This window comes from Hesperophylax consimilis, chromosome 14 (assembly GCF_061612785.1).
Source record: "Hesperophylax consimilis isolate HC1 chromosome 14, BYU_Hcon_1.0, whole genome shotgun sequence".
In the NCBI taxonomy this organism is placed as follows: domain Eukaryota; kingdom Metazoa; phylum Arthropoda; class Insecta; order Trichoptera; family Limnephilidae; genus Hesperophylax; species Hesperophylax consimilis.
In genome coordinates this window covers 37514416-37531594 of record NC_142849.1, presented here as the reverse complement: position 1 = coordinate 37531594, position 17179 = coordinate 37514416, and the positions used below count along the sequence as shown (strand labels likewise).

Genomic DNA, 17179 nt, shown 5'->3' with positions numbered 1-17179 from the left:
GAAGACATAGCTAGCAGCGGGATTGAGCCCACGACGCCTGTCAACTAGGAATTGAGCCCACGACGCCCGTCAACTAGGCTACTGACCGCTCAAGTAATAACCAGTAACTGATATATGATAATGGATATAACGGATGATAACAGACAAATGCTGCAGTTTTTTGTGATATTTACATATATGCGCAGAGACTGTATACATTTTGTACAAGCACTGAGATCATGGTTTGTATCTTGCACATATGTGGGAATAAAATATTTTAACAACCTTCCGATTGAAATAAAAAAATCAACAAACTGATGTTATACTTGTCAGGAATAATTAACTAAATAATTGCCTGTTTTTCCCTTTATTTATATTTACTATCAGTCTATATTCATCTCTCCTTTATTGAGATGTATCTAATCATTCAATTAATTGCTCAATATTTTGTATGTAACAGAATCCTATATATGTACACCTACACATATAGATGATCCAGAAGATTCAATTGTTCTTATTATATATAATTAGTGTAGCTCGCTCACCAAGCACAAGAACTAGTTTCTTCTTTGGTGAGATTGCGATTATAAATATATGTTGTACCCATATGTAATTTATATAACACCACTGTACCCACTTATTTACACTAAATAATAAAAAATAAATTAAAAAATCCCAGTTAAGATAAAAACTCTTTTGTACCCAGCCATAACCTATGACTAATGGTTCATTGTATTTGAACCATTCTAGTTCAATTATATGTCCTCTATTCTTTTGTATTGCTAATGATGATGAATTTCATTTTACATTGGTCATGTGTATGTTATTAGAAATGAGGAGCTCTTGTGTCACGATTATTAATTTGGTTGGTAAATTATATTTCTATTGATTTTATTTCGTCTCCTCATCCGGCTAGATTTTTGGCGTTGGACGGTTTTGTTTATCCGCCAATGATACACAATTTTTTCATCTCTCCTGCACAATTAGATTTTTGACTTTGGGTGATAATGTTTATCCGCCGACGATACATTTAGATTGGAGATTATGATGGAGATTATTTAATTTATTTTTGTATCTTTTCTATGCAAAAGTATTAATTGGAAATCTGGGTACATAATCAACCATTTACATGGAAGATTGAAACCTTTGAAATGTGGACATACAAACGCATTCTCAAATACCTTGACTATATATTCTGAATGACATAAATATGAAATAGTGTTCTCTGAATTAGGTTTAATATAATAATACTTACGATCTCTGTCCAAATCAAAGGCAATAATATCCACAATAACAGTTCCAGTTGGGGAACCTTCCAGAATTTCGATAACGTCCAGAAAATCTTCATTTTTTATTATCGGATTTTTATTATTCACGTCAATTATGTCTATTTCAACCTGAAATATTTAAGGGAAGTATTAATTTCACTTAGATACAAAGCAATATCAAATTATCATTTTCACAACTGTTCACAAGCTGAGAAATGGCTGAGACCAAAACCGTATACAATATAGAAGTAATAAGTTTATTTGTCGACTCTTCGTATTATCAAACATCCAATTGTTTACAGAATTGTACCTGAAAGTGACACAAAGTGAAATTCGTAGATAAAGCTGGGCAGACTACAATTTGGGAGGCGTGTATGGGTACCATTGGTTGGATACCCAACATAGGTTGCTGACTGGCGCCCAGGTTCATGGGGTGAGGTTGGTCTAGGTTTTGGTGATAGATGCTACTGCCCTTTGATCTTTCCAGCCAGACTTGCTCGACCCATTGCCTTGCCCCACAGTGGGGGAGATGGTACTGTACATACTGCCAGTGGCGCACCCAGTCTTGGGGGGATGAGTTAAAAGAATGAAAATATGCATTGCATGAAATGCAATTATTTTTAATTATAAAGTCATAAAAATCAAACATACACAGATTTTACAGATATTCTGGCTGATCAAGCCAATTTCAATAATTTAGGATACATTATTGGGGACCTGAAAATCTCGCGTGTTTTTTAAACTCCCAACAAGAGTCCCAACCGTCACATTGCCGCTAATATTGTTTGAAACATCTTTTTTATGGTTTTTAACAAAAAAATCTCAATGTATCACTCTGCGTACGTTTTTCAGGAATAATTTGATTGAAAAACAGCAAATACAAAAATTCTTTTAACGCCACAAGGCACATTCCGTCTCGGAAATGTTTCTAACCATAAAGTGCAGTCCAATGAATGGTGAAACACATAAGCAATTCTTTGATCTTCGCAAGGCACAGTCCGTTTCTGTATTTTCGTGCCGCAAGCTGCAGCCCATAATAATTATGAGAAAAAGATCTAGTAGTATCTACCAGTTGAAGTAATTTAAACTCATGGGTGCGCCACTGCACACGTCTTTAACTCCTGGACACACTGACCTCAGGAGGTCTAGCACGGACGATCGGTAAAGCCCTATGTCAATATAATATTGACTGAATTAGGGATCTACGGCCAGTTAGCTAAATTCGAGAGCACGGTCAATGACAAAAGAGCCCGCCAAATCTAATGCGACTTCTTCTTAGCTGTAAGTTAAACTTCGGTTGACTGTTGATAAACATAACTTAATGTCAATATGTAATTAATAATATCGTTCTTTATGTAAAATTACTGGTTTAATAATGAATGGAATGATGTGGTAAATACTTAATTTCATGAAAAGTACACAAAAAAAAACTGGCTTATTAACGAACAGAGCTCTTAGAATGGAAAGAATTCGTATTCGCAGCGAGTTTAATCCGTTCGGGCCAATAATCCTACATTTGTTTGGGCTCAGACCTCAAGATTTTTTTATTTTATTTTTTTTATTTAATATTTGTATGTTTTTTACAATAAATATACAATTATACATATTATGCAGTGTTATAAAGGTAAATAATAATAGCTTTTCCTCACCATAAAGAGACGAGTTAACTAATGAACTCTATTTTTAGTGCCATAAAGTAAATACATATTTAGGTTAGTATTTCAATTCAGAATTCCCAATTTATTAATACTTTTACATAACTGTATGACGTACAAACTGTATTGACATAGGGCTTTATGGATTGGTATAAAATCATCGGTAGTTAGGCCTACCGTTCCGACATCGTAAAGTTATCTATTTCACCGTGCTAGACCCTCAGATCCTTTTTCCATCGCAGAATTTCTTCCCCTTCTTTTCAAATAAAAAAGGATTATACCTTTCCTGGAGTTCTGAAACACATTTCTTCTTCATCGCCATAATCATCACAGTCTGAAGCTGTTATGTCGTAAAATAGTTTTTCTCTTGGGTCTGGGTAGTCACACGTGATCTCTTGGTTAGCGTCCACTGTTAGCTGCCCTGTCTTCTCGTCAATTGCCACCAGACCTGCAGGGGTGTCCTTTCCTTCTCTAAAATATTTACAAATACCTCAGTCCTCTCTACTCATATAGTTTACCAACTGATCCATTGGAATATGTAATTAAAATCTATTTTTCGATGTTCTAGATTTTTTAAAATTAAATTAAATTTGAGCACTTTTTTTAGGTAGGTAAACCTATTTTTTCAAGTTTTATGTACACGGTGACGGAAAATCAGTTTCCCCGCTTGTACTTCGAATTTCCGCACACCGTGTACAGGAAGTTAAGCTCAATTTTTCCTTACTTCTGGTGAAATTATTCATCAAACATATAATAAACAACAAACAAACATTTATAGCTTATCTAATGCAACAGTTACCAGTGAGATAGACATGGCAAACACCCTTGCAAAACAATTTGAGAAACTATTGGTCGAGCATTGTACGTAGATAACTCACTAAACACTATGCGAAATCGAATTCACTCCATTAGCAGTAATAATAATATATTAAGGCCCCGATAATATTCGTGCTATTGTTCTCTTACACCCATGATAATATATCTTGACTTTGAAAAGCTTCGATACTGTTCCAACCGATAGACGGTTGGTTCAACTTAAATGTCTAAATAAGAGGACGACTTCTCGAATTGATCAAATCCTTCCCCACTGAGAGAACATTTTGAATTAGCGACCAGCTGTCAACTGAGCGAAATGTGACCAGTGGTGTCCCTCAAGGATCAGTTCTGGGTCCAGTTCTGTTTATTCTGTAACATCTGCGTAACATCATTTTTTTTTTTTTTTAAGTTTCTTTATTCATTGAAATTATTTGTTACATGCATTGAGGATTTTTCGACCCCCATGCTAGGCACATGCTCGTTTTATGGTGGTCGATCGAATTCCAGCTGTTTCGCAGATGATACAAAATTATTTGCCAACCCGCATATACATTACGGCCAGCTGCAAAACGACTTAAATGAAGTATATCAATCGACAAAGGATTGGTTTCTAAAACTCAATATTGAAAAATATGCCAGGTTAGCAGGGCTGCATTATTCTTGCAATTTATACCTTTTCTCCAATTAAATCATAATGCTCACCTACTTTTACAATAATTTGGTAGCTTGTGTTGAAATTTTGAGCTGTTAAAGAAAATCAGTTGTATAGTACTTACTTCAGATAATATTTGACATTATTGTAGAGAGGCCCATCTTCATCCGTTGCTTGGACGGAACCAATGAATACACCCTGATTTGAGAGCTCTCGAACTATGCGTTTGGTTTCCAGACTTCCAGGAACCCACACAGGCGGATTGTCATTCACATCGTCAATAATAATAGACAGCGTACCTGTCAAAAGAAACACAAACTAGTTATTATGAGGGTCACCCAGAAAGTAAGGTTACAACATTTATGTAGGATCGAGAAATGCTTGCATTTAATTGAAATTCACAGGATACTTCACAAATATAACTATTTTTCAACATAATCGCCATCGAAATCGAGACATTTCTGTAGCCGTGGCACAAGCTTTTATATGCCAGTGTCATAGACCGACGCCGCCAGTTCTTTCAGGCAGTGGCGGCGTAAAAGGGGGGCGGGGGGGCGGGGGGGCGGTCCGCCCCGGGTACCAAGGACCAAGGGGTGACAACGACAACACACTTGTGCAGCCAAATAAGACCTGCGTCACACACAGCTATAAAAGCGCAAGCATATATCTTTTGAACCGCGAGCGCTTATCTTTTCTACAGTCACAAGACGCTATAAAATATTTTTTCCTAGTGTAGGGGAAGGAGTCAGACGAATTAGAGAGCTGCCACGAAATTCCATTTCTTTGTACTGAATTGACAGCTGTCATCCGCCCGTTTAGGCAGATCCGTCCCCTGTTCACCGCGGAGTGGGGGTGATAACTTTTCATATATCACTTCAGGAGCGGTTACGGCGTAAGATGGTATATGGTTCATCTGCGCATAAAAGCGCTAGGTGTGACAGGTCTCATGGAATTGTATGGAGAGCGATATTTGGCGTGCGATCATCTTTTATATTTTATAGCTGTGTCTGACGCCTACATAATGCGCACAAAATCTCCCTATTAAGACTGCTGCGCTGCTCACTGCGAAAATGGCCCGAGATGCTGGTCTTACATTACCAGACGAGCTGCAGAGAGCAATGTTAGAATGTCACGATAGATTTTACAAAGAACTAGACCATCGTTACAGGGCAATGGATTTTATTCTGGTTATATTTAGTGTTGTTCAGACAAAAACGTTGGTAACATAACCAGAAGGAGATCTTCGTGGAATGATTCCAAATTTATTAAAAATTTAGGATGAATTTTCAGCAGAGGATATCGTGTTGGAGATATTACGATTGAGGCGCCATTTAGAAGCCGCCAACATTTCTGCCCACGAAGCAGTTCAATGGACTACATTGGAGCTCCTCAGATTCATTGTAAAATGGGGCTATTCTGAGTCAGTTCCAAGTTTAGCGCTGTGTCTAAGATTTTTTTGACAATCTGTGTTTCGGTGGCTTCATGTGAAAGAAGCTTTTCAAAGTTAAAATTAATAAAATCTTATTTAAAATCCACAATTAGCCAAGCGCGACTAACCAATCTTTCGATTTTATCAATTGAAAGAGACAGGAAAATAAATTTTGATAATGTCATCGAATATTTCAGTAAAATAAAGTCTCGTAAACATGTTTAGTATTCGGTGTTTTATTTTAAGTAGGGGTGCTCAATACAAAACCGCCCCGGGTGCCAATCTACCCTATGCCGCCACTGCTTTCAGGCACTTCTTCACAGCTTCCTTGACCTCGTGATCGTTGGCAAAACGTTTCCCACCCAAAATCTTCTTTAGTTTAGTGAAAAGGTGATAGTCCGTAAGGCGCCAAGTTGGGTGAATAGGGGGGGTGGTGACAATATCCCACGGGAGCGCTCAACGACCTCTCCATTGGAAGAATTTACTGTGACTGAACAAAAAGGCTGACAAACAAGCAGGACCTTACAAACAATAATAGCCCTCGTGCATAGATAATAGAAATAAAGGGAGATATAGCTTGCAAGCGTGTCCACTGTCGCAGAGCTACGACCAAACTGCACAGACGGTGACCAGTATTGACAATACTTTTGTCCCATCCTCCTTTCTTTCTATTATCTAAAAAACATATTGTTCAAAATAATACTGCACATAATTACATAACAGCGCAGAAATAATCACCTATTCGACTAGAGTTGTAGTTAGGAGCTAGACTATTGCAAACTCCCGAGTCTGGTACTCAGGAGTTTAATATAATTAAATATAGTTTAGTATAATTTGTAATCCTTCACCAACAATTTATATAGCAAACTCGCCAATTCCTCCCCTTCATAACATTATTTAACACAACAAATATGATGTTTAAAACTTACTTAAATAATGTCAAAATATTATTTCCGAAAATGTTTAGATTTTTTTACTATTTTTATTTATCCGATTGTAAACCTAGTTAAACAACAGTTTATTACTAACCCTATGTACCTAATTTAAAAGCCCCGTGGATGTATAAAATTATAATAAATAAACAAATAATATATGTACATTAAAAAACATTTAAAATATGTATGTATGATTACCAGTAGCAAAGTTAGTTCCAATGGTTTGAGCAGTGTCGGTGAGCACAATTGAAAGGTAGAGGGTTTCAAATTTCTCAAAGTCAATTGTGACGTTGTCCCGCAACTCCTTTACTTTCAAAATTCCCAAGGCTTCTCCCAACTTGTTAGGATCCGTAATAAAAGTTTCGATTTCAACACATCTAAAATTAAAATGAGTGACTTTTATTGGTGGGAAGACGTTAGATAGCTTCTTTAGTTCATTTGTCTCAATAACTAATTCAGTAATGAATTGTAAATTTTATTAAAATTTTCATAAATCACTTACTCAACGAAATCTTCTCGGTTCACATTTTTGCCTGGTTTGGTGGCAGAAGATTTAGACCAATCTATGGAGAATTTAACTACACCTTTCTTATCAGGATCACTTCCCTTGATTAAGTTTGTTATTTGGTGGCCCTTGGGTTCGTTTTCTTCCACACGAACCGTTTCTTGGGGCTGCAATGATTTCAAAATGAAATTTAAGTTTCTAAATATTTGTTAATGATCGCAACAAGCGTATTGTTGCAGATCTACAAAATAACTGTTCGGGCAGCCAAAGAAGAAACTCAAACCACAATAGCGTCACAACTTGCAACACAATTTAAATTTATACATAACTCCCATCATAGTCATCTCCTCAATGCTGAGGATTGTGACCCTCACTCCGATTTCCCTAGAGGATAAGGCTCCTCAACTCCTCGCAATCCTGCACTGTGGACACCGACCTTCCGAACGCCTGAGATATATGACCAGTCCAACTTTGCTTCTTCGGCCTTCCACTTCTTCCATTTGCCCAGTGGCTGAGTTTCTTTAGGTTTGTGTCCTCAGATTGGCCAGCAATGTGTCAAATCAAATTGTACAATAAGTTCATTAGTTTGATTTCTGTCTGCCAACTATAGATTAGGATAAACATCTTGCAACAAATTTAAATAGAAGTCCTTTTTAAAATGAAGCCATCAATTTTTTTGTTTTTTTTAAAAAGCTTCTCCTGCGACACTATTTGCATAAACATTTATCTAAATGTTCGCGCAAACATGCAAAATGGGTGCGCGGCTGTACACATTTTTGTATGCAGACGCAATGGTTTTGCATGTTTGCGCGAACATTTGGTTCAATGTTTGCACAAACAGAGTCGCAGGAGACACGGCTTAAGAAAGACACACATTTCCGGGTTATGAATTACCAGCCAATATTTTAAAAAATCACAGTAAGCGAAAAATGATGCTTTTGTCGTAATGGAGGATTTAGCCAGCCAAGGAATTGAACTCACGACGCCTGGGTGGGAGATTTAGACTTACCATTTGGATCTCTGGTGGTTGGTGATTGACATCTATGAGTTTAATGGTCAGCTGAGCATACTCAGTGTGGTAGGGCTCTCCGAGGGTATCTTTAGCCATGACTTGGACTATTATCTCATCTTGTCGGTTGTAACTAAACGCATTATCGTTGGAGACGAGGATCACGCCAGTTTCTTCGTTAATCTCTAAATAATTGTTAACACTTCCCACCAGGGAATGCCTGTAAAAGAAAAAAGGGTCTTATATTTGAGTTACATTGACAGGTTTAGTTTTAGCCAACGAATCCACCTACATTTCACAGTCCATTCCATATTTTTATATTGCAAGTGATCGCTCAAACCATTTTTGCGAACTTGGCATAATATGCCAAAAATCGCTCCAGTGATTAGTTCATAGAGAATTGGCCATATAGCATTTCTTCCATATGTTCATTGTCTTAAAAATTGTATTTATCTCTTGTTTATTATTTTGTTATTTGTAATTATAAACAGCATTGATGCATTGAACGGAACTTAATTGGTCAATTATATGTTATTTTTACTATGTTTGTACTTTTATTAACAACAACTGCTTCCTGGTTGGCTACTGTTGGTGACTACCGTTGGCAGCCAATGCGTGTAATGGCCAATATACACCAAGTGGTTCTATATATTTTGGGCCAACGTGTACTGGCAGCATAAGAGAAACTCGGAAATCACGGGTAAAGACTTGCGACTTACGCCGCTTTCGAGTCTCGGAGTTTGGGTTTTATGACTTTTTACTCGTACATAATACGAGTTGTTATATTATTATTATTTAATTGTGGTATTTGTATTATATGATTTTTACTTAACAGTAACTCACTTTACGCTGTCACCGATGTCCCTGTCTTTAGCTAAAACCGTCGCTACCTTATATCCTTTTCCTACAATTTCTTCAAATTCGGCAGTGTATTCATCTTCCGTAAATATAGGCACTTCGTCATTCCAGTTGATCAAGTTCAAATGGACACTCGCAGTTCCTATGTGAGTGGGATCTTTTTTTTCAGTTGATTTTATCTGAGGATAATAAAAACATTGCATTAATCAAAAGATGAAACAACAATCAAATCAAACAATAAGCAAAATAATTGGAATCAAAGCAACTTTATGGGACTTGCAAATAAACAAAATTTGTAAAAGGCTGAGGGCGATAGTGGGTATATATAGATGGGGGGTGTGGGGGAGGTAGGGGTGAAAGTAGGTGGATGGGAGGTGAATATGTTTAAAATGGAGCTATTTGACAAGTCTAATTGCTAGATTGTCCAAACATAAACTTCAAATTGTTCAAACATCTTTAATAATATGTTTTCATATAACACTGATGAAGGTTCGGGGTGAACTGAAACCGGTATATATACAGTAAAGTGGTATTAAATACAAAGTCGTATTTTATTCTTTTCTAATTTTTCATAACATTTCATAATAACAGTAACCCAAACAGTGAAGTCTACCGAATTACTGCCGAATGAAATGGCGCAAACCACTCCCCACAACCGCGTTGCATACCGCATGCCCGCCTAAAATTCTTTTACTTTTGCATCAACTTCAGATTGGAATTTGTCCAAAAAATTAATTTCTTAGTTTCTGTTCCTTGGGTTTTGTCCCAAATAACCCGCTGTCCCGATAAACCGGTGTACGTATCTTTAACACAAAAAATGACGGATAAAATCAAAACCAATAGATAAACACGTCCAGTCAAATCCCACCAGTCAATAGGTTACGAATACGTCAGATCCAGGATGTCAGAATTTTATATTTCGAGAGTGCAATGTTAAATGTTGTTATTACTTCAGCAGGGCTGCTGACTTTGAACCTGCCTTGACTTCTTGAAGTGGATGGGATGTTTTCAGTTTGAGAACAAAATCTTATTGAGTGAATGAATGAGCTTCTTGCAAAATGCAAAATTGGTAAAAAAATTTTTTAAATATGTACCAACAAATTCAGAAATTTTAATCTAAATTAAATACCTGCTAGGTAGGTTTTTAAAATAAATTAAGTACCTGCTAGTTAGGTCTTTTAAATAAGTTAAACACAAATTTGTCTTTTTAACTTGTGACAAAAACGATAATATATTTATGATTGGCATTTATAAAATGGCAATGGATTTGATGATTTTATAAAGGGACATTATTTGGTGTATTTCTTCGACAAATAAACCCTATGGTATTTGTTTAAATAAAAAAATAAGTGGCCTAGACCACCACACAACGCACGTGAGCCATTCTCAACTAACTATTGATTAATTTATAAATTATTGATTAATCCACATCACATTTGGAGTTGATTTTGTGGAATAACCTTTTTTAATTAGTTTCTATGGCAAAATTTGCACATGATGAAAATATAAAGCCTAATATAAATATACTTTATATATATTTATAGTACATAAATATTTACAATATATTTGTTATCAAATTAAATATGTGTATATATATAATTTCACTTCCGATTTTATGTCCGAGTCAAATCTTCCCCAAAGGAAAAACTAAACCCTTCCACACACTTTTCCACAAATGATCATCTAGTCAATCAACATTATGCAAGTGCATTATATAAGCAAAATAAATACAAAACAATACAAGAACAACACGTCATCTCACCAGAGATCAAATGGGAAAATAATTCACTGACTCCAGATATTTTCATATCAGAGGGTTCGGCTCGGTAGAACTTCTAACAGGGCCTATAAATCCTACTGATCCCTCAACATAAATATTTAAAAAATCTCTCGTTATCCTACATGTATTCAAAATGACCGACTTTTGCATCTTTATATATAAATTTTTTGATAGATCTTATACGCCTAAATTTTTAATGAGAGAGCTAGGTATAATGCCAGTAGCCGAAATAACGAATGGTAATATTTTTAAAGTCTGAGAATGCCAAATTCTTTTTATCTCATTTCCTAAATCTGTGTATTTTCTTATTTTTTCATTAACAGATTTTTGAATATTACAGGAATTTGGTATAGCGACATCAATGATATAAGTTATTTTTTAATTTTGTCATGTAAAACTATATCATGTCTATTATGACTAATCGTTCGGTCTGTTAGTATAGTTTAATCATAATATGTATATTTAAAAAAAATCGTTTTCTAAAAATGAATTTGGTTCGTATTCATAATAATTATATTACGGCAGTCAATCAAATTATGTTTAATTACCAAACTTTGGTGAATTATTTTTAAAACTTGATTGTGCCTAAATGTATACTCGGACGGTCCTAATATAGAACATCCCGATATAATATGTTCTATAGTTTCCGGAAAAGCCAAACATTTTCTACACAAATCATCAATTTGATTTGTATCTTTGATTATATGTTTCCTATAATTTTTAGTATTAATGACTCTATCCTGAATGGCAAGCATAAATCCTTCTATTTCTGCGCTCAACTCTCCAATACTCAACCATTTGTTTGACGAAAATTTGTCAACATACGTTTGGTTGAGATAATTAAAGTGTTTTGCGTGTAAAATTTTATTTGATCAGGAATCTAATAATTCCTGGTTGGGATTTATAAAAATGTTGGCATTTTCATCGTATAAATTTAAAGGTGTAATATTTCTATCTGCCTTGCAAATTATTTTGTGCATTTCTGAGCTATGAGCTTTCCTATGGAAAAAAGTTCTTAGCATTTAATTAGATTATTAGTATTATCTTCTTCTACAAATGTATATTTTTACTAGTTAAAAGGACAAAATAAAGTGTATGAAATCATTTGTTACTGTAATAATGTATTTGGGACGTTCCATCAATGTTCATCAGGGTATTTACTTACTTGCAACTTTATAAAAAATGTGATTAAACTTAAACAAATAATTGTCGATCTTGGCTCCATGTTCTGCCAAGAGATATTTCCTGATTATAACCGAGTAATTCAATTGAAATAAATAGTTATTGTCAATCTTAGCTCAATATTCTGCCGAGTGGTAAAAACAGAATAAATACCGTTAGCTCTATTTTCTGCCAAGGGACGTTTTCATAGTCCAAGTTAGATGCTTCCACAATGATTATTTTAAATTCTTGGTTTTGGTAGCCATCCCCGGGAATGATGATGAAAGAGTCGGCTGCGTCGGGCGGGTTCACACTCTCCAGAGTCACATTATACTGGGCATTGTCACCCTAATCACACATTATATAAAACAGATTAGAATTGTTAGACATTATTACAAACAATACAGGTTATAATTGCAAGACTCACACACTACAGACAATCTGATTATTATTAATTACAGTGTTCACCTACCTAGACAAGGGATGCCGTTTGGCTTAGGGCCGGCCCTGCTACATGTTTCGTACAACACAGGTTTTAAGAGCCAGTCAAAGTAACAAGACTCAAACATTACTTACAAAACAGTTAAGAATAATATTTACGAGATTCGCATGTCATAATAGGTACAACCCAGATTAGAATAAGTTATACAAGGAGGTCACTTAAAACTTACTTACTTACCCGCTATTAGAAATAACGCTTTAAATATATCCCGCTTTTATAAATAACAGTTTAAATATATCCCGCTATTAGAAATAACAGTTTAAACATGCCCCGCTGTTAGAAATCATACTAACATGAAATTTGGCATTCACACAAATAATTATTGCTGAAAATTTCTGCTTTTTACATAAAGTTTTATCTCATTTTATAAAAAAAAAAACTTGTAATTTATTACACATCGCCAAAATTACTGATTCAATATTTTTTGAAGGCCCTTCACATGTGAGAGAAAACCAGTTGGACAAAATGGATATCGTAAAACTGGGCTTCAAAAGAGGTCTGTGCGTACGGCACTGAATTTTCCGAATTTTTGTTTCAAAATAGCAACACATATAAGAGGTCCAAAATAAAAAACAACTTTGCTTGTTCTACTTATCACCTCTTTAAAATGTAAATCGATAACAAAAAATTTCGTGTTGTAAAATTGATAGATGTTTATTCAAATAATAACATACCAAATCTCTGTCGTGGATGAAAATACTTGGTTTAAATTCTAGCGATGTAAATTTTTCTTCCTCGATATCCATTTCAAATCTGGGAGTTAGTACAATGGGCAATTGGTCATTGATGTCATCAATGATGATGAACACGCTGCTTGTGGTTTCCCATGTGTCATTGTCTATCTTGTAGGCACTTATGACGAATTCAAACACCTGCGAGTAAATACAAAATAACCTAGAAATACATCCGTAACAAAAGCTGCTTGTTTGAACAGACAAATAACAAAGGACTAAAGGTTGTCAAGAGACTTGGGAGGATTCGGCAGTGCAGATATCATCATGATGGAATGTTATGTGTACATGGTGTCATCACATTTGGAGTCGATTTTGTGGAATAACCTTTTTTAATTAGTTTCTATGCCAAAATTTGTACATGATGAAAATATAAAGCCTAATATAAGCATACTTTATAAATATGTATATTTATAGTACATAAATATTTGCAATAAATTTATTATCAAATTAAAAATGTATTTCTACTAATTAGATTATTAGTACATATTATCTTCTCCTACATATTATGTATATTTTTGATTGGATTATAAATATTTATATTTTTGATTTGAACTTTTGTTTTCGAGTAAATTGAGTGAGAAGTTGAAATTTGAAAGAAATGTTAATAATTATGAAATATTGTCTTTATATTCTCATCGTGATGCATAATAGTGTGGAGTTTTTTCTCCTTGAAATAGTTTTACTTGAAGTGACAAACCTCTTGCTCAAGTTCATCACGATCTATCGGATCGACATGCAGAATTCCATCTTCATTGCCAATTGAAAAAAATGGATCTGAAAAAATCAATAATCTTAATTATAATTTGAATGAATTTAACTCCGGTTAGTTGGTCAAGCTGTTAATATAGTTTTGAGCTATACGGGATTGATTTCTGTGGTATGGCCTATTCGGGTGCAATCGAAGCAGTCCACTTCGGGAGCCAATGAACGAAGGAGCCAAGGCTCTGATAATTAAATAACACTCACCCTCACAGGTCTGGCCCTGGATACAGATCACAGAGTTATATGCGGAATATGAACACACTTACAATCATCTTCTTCGTTGAACTGTAATCTATACAAGATTTTTTTATCGATTCCAGTATCACCGTCCACCGCCAACACTTTGAAGTTTTGTTCTGTTTTTTCGTTAAACCTTTGAGATGCAAAAATAGTTTTCCAGATAGGAGGCTGATTAGGCATGTCGATCACCTGGACAACTGCATTGACACTCCCCTCGTTAGGAAGTGAATCCTGGAAACAAATATACAAATTCAACTCCTGTATTTAAATTTCTGTATAATATATTTGTTAGACAAAATAACCTGCTGACACTAAATATAGACCAAACAAAGTACATGACATTTAGCTTAGATCTCCGACGACAACCATACCTGACACTAAATATAGACAAAACAAAGTACATGACATTTAGCTTAGATCTCAGACGACAACCATACCTGACACTAAATATAGACAAAACAAAGTACATGACATTTAGCTTAGTTCTCAGACGACAACCATCCCTGACACTAAATACATATAGACAAAACAAAGTACATGACATTTAGCTTAGATCTCCGACGACAACCATCCCTGACACTAAATATAGACAAAACAAAGTACATGACATTTAGCTTAGATCTCAGACGACAACCATCCCTGACACTAAATATAGACAAAACAAAGTACATGACATTTAGCTTAGATCTCAGACGACAACCATCCCTGACACTAAATATAGACAAAACAAAGTACATGACATTTAGCTTAGATCTCAGACGACAACCATCCCTGACACTAAATATAGACAAAACAAAGTACATGACATTTATCTTAGATCTCAGACGACAACCAACCCTTGACACAAAATATAGACAAAACAAAGTATATGACATTTAGCTTAGATCTCAGACGACAACCATCCCTGACACTAACTATAGACAAAACAAAGTACATGACATTTAGCTTAGATCTCAGACGACAACCATCCCTGACACTAAATATAGACAAAACAAAGTACATGACATTTAGCTTAGATCTCAGACGACAACCATCCCTGACACTAAATATAGACAAAACAAAGTACATGACATTTATCTTAGATCTCAGACGACAACCAACCCTTGACACAAAATATAGACAAAACAAAGTATATGACATTTAGCTTAGATCTCAGACGACAACCATCCCTGACACTAACTATAGACAAAACAAAGTACATGACATTTAGGTTAGATCTCCGACAACAACCATCCCTGACACTAAATATAGACAAAACAAGTACATAATATTTCGCTTGGCTCCCAGAAGAAAACAAAACTTAACAATACACAATTGCACATTTGAAAAAAACTGCATGTGCACACCACCAACAAGGTAATCAAATACTTAGGTATTTACAATGATAACTATTTTAGACGGACAGAACAAATAAATAAAACAGCAGTTAAAGTCAAAAAAACTTATCTATTTATTTAAGAACATGCGTAGCATAATATCAACGAAGACTCTAAAAACAAACCCACACACCCATTATATGCTTTGTTGGGGTGGTGCTGCCAAAAAAGCCTTCATTAAAATTATTATCTCAAACACGAACTTCGTACATTGATAGTCTACAAAGGCATTACATATCTACTGCGGACAGATATTCAGGTCTTCTACAATATAACAACAAACTTGAGGGCAACATTTCCTACCAAACATTACCTTTGAAGGGCAATCTCTTCCATCTCATATATACTTATTATTCAATTCATTACCGGCTGTACAATGTACACTTATCTCACCACTCAATGTTTTGTTTGCTGCCGTTGTGCTCATACCAAAGCTGCATGCGGATGTTTTAAATGTGGAGAAAAACACCAATCTGACCAATGTAACTATCGAAATGTTTCAATTTATTTGAATGCTGATAGCCTCCATTCAAAGCTTTGGTACAACCTGATTTGGACATCTTGGCATCTTGGGTAATGATATTGCGGATTCCTTGACTAAACAAGGAGCATCTACCCTTGAAAACCACATTCCCCTATCTGACATTTTTCCATCCTCAAAGATAGATCCCGCAATGTTTGGTCGGAGTATTGGCACATTGCTAGTCAATCCAAGGGAGCCTGATATGCCTCAATACAAAGGACTATCTCATCAAAACTGTGGTTTCAACAATTCCACGATTTCTCCAAAAAATAAATTTCATCACTTATTCGAATAAGGATTGGACATTGTAAAATTCAGTTACTTGACTCCTCAGATTGTACATTCTGTGGTCTAGAAGTGGGAACTTTAGATCACATATTTTTTGGTTGTCCCTCTCTAAAAAAATATCCTCTCTTCTATCAAGCCTTATCTATAATTGCCTCCCCTCCATTCAACATCTCATCTCTTCTAAGTCTGAATTCGACTCCAATCTTCCATATAATTTTTAAATTTGGCAATTTTAACTAAATTGATGTATAAATTCACATTCCCTCTCTCCATAATTTTAAATGATGGCCTAGAACACCCTTGAAAGATGAGCTAGAAACAACAACAAACTTCACGCCTATATGTATATATTTTGTTTTCTTTTTTTATATTTTAGGATTTTAAAATTCAATTTATTTTTTACAGGCTCAGCCTAGAGAGGAGGATTATACAAAAAAAAGTTTTTTCATTTTAGTTTGTAGTTTTCTATATCGTCGCATTAATTCGTAGACTGCGTAACTCCAAATTTTTCGAAAATACGTTTTTAATGCCATCTGGTGTTAAAATTAGACCCGCATCGACTAGTAAAACTCGAAAATTAAAAAAAAAATAACCTTTTAGATAAACACAAATTAGGAAACTGCGTAACACCATGGTGCCATTTTTACTCGCGAATACTTCGTAACTCCTTAATTCAGTATTGGCCGGTGAGCCGTGCACGCTTGTTG

The 17179-nt window shown here is 35.1% G+C and overlaps 1 protein-coding gene across 1 annotated transcript in view; it reads right to left on the bottom strand.

The window, feature by feature from the left end:
• The window catches only part of LOC149418258 (cadherin-AgCad1-like), a 77246-nt gene that overhangs the window by 17046 nt on the left and 43021 nt on the right, over positions 1-17179 (bottom strand). The window contains exons 6-16 of the mRNA XM_089639828.1: positions 14312-14516; positions 13981-14057; positions 13224-13421; positions 12222-12395; positions 9092-9285; positions 8249-8468; positions 7237-7406; positions 6933-7111; positions 4495-4669; positions 3184-3373; positions 1235-1376 (exon numbers count right to left, since the gene is read on the bottom strand). Coding sequence (XP_089495954.1) covers positions 1235-1376; positions 3184-3373; positions 4495-4669; positions 6933-7111; positions 7237-7406; positions 8249-8468; positions 9092-9285; positions 12222-12395; positions 13224-13421; positions 13981-14057; positions 14312-14516 — 1924 coding nt within the window. The remainder of the gene's footprint in view (positions 1-1234; positions 1377-3183; positions 3374-4494; positions 4670-6932; positions 7112-7236; positions 7407-8248; positions 8469-9091; positions 9286-12221; positions 12396-13223; positions 13422-13980; positions 14058-14311; positions 14517-17179) is intronic.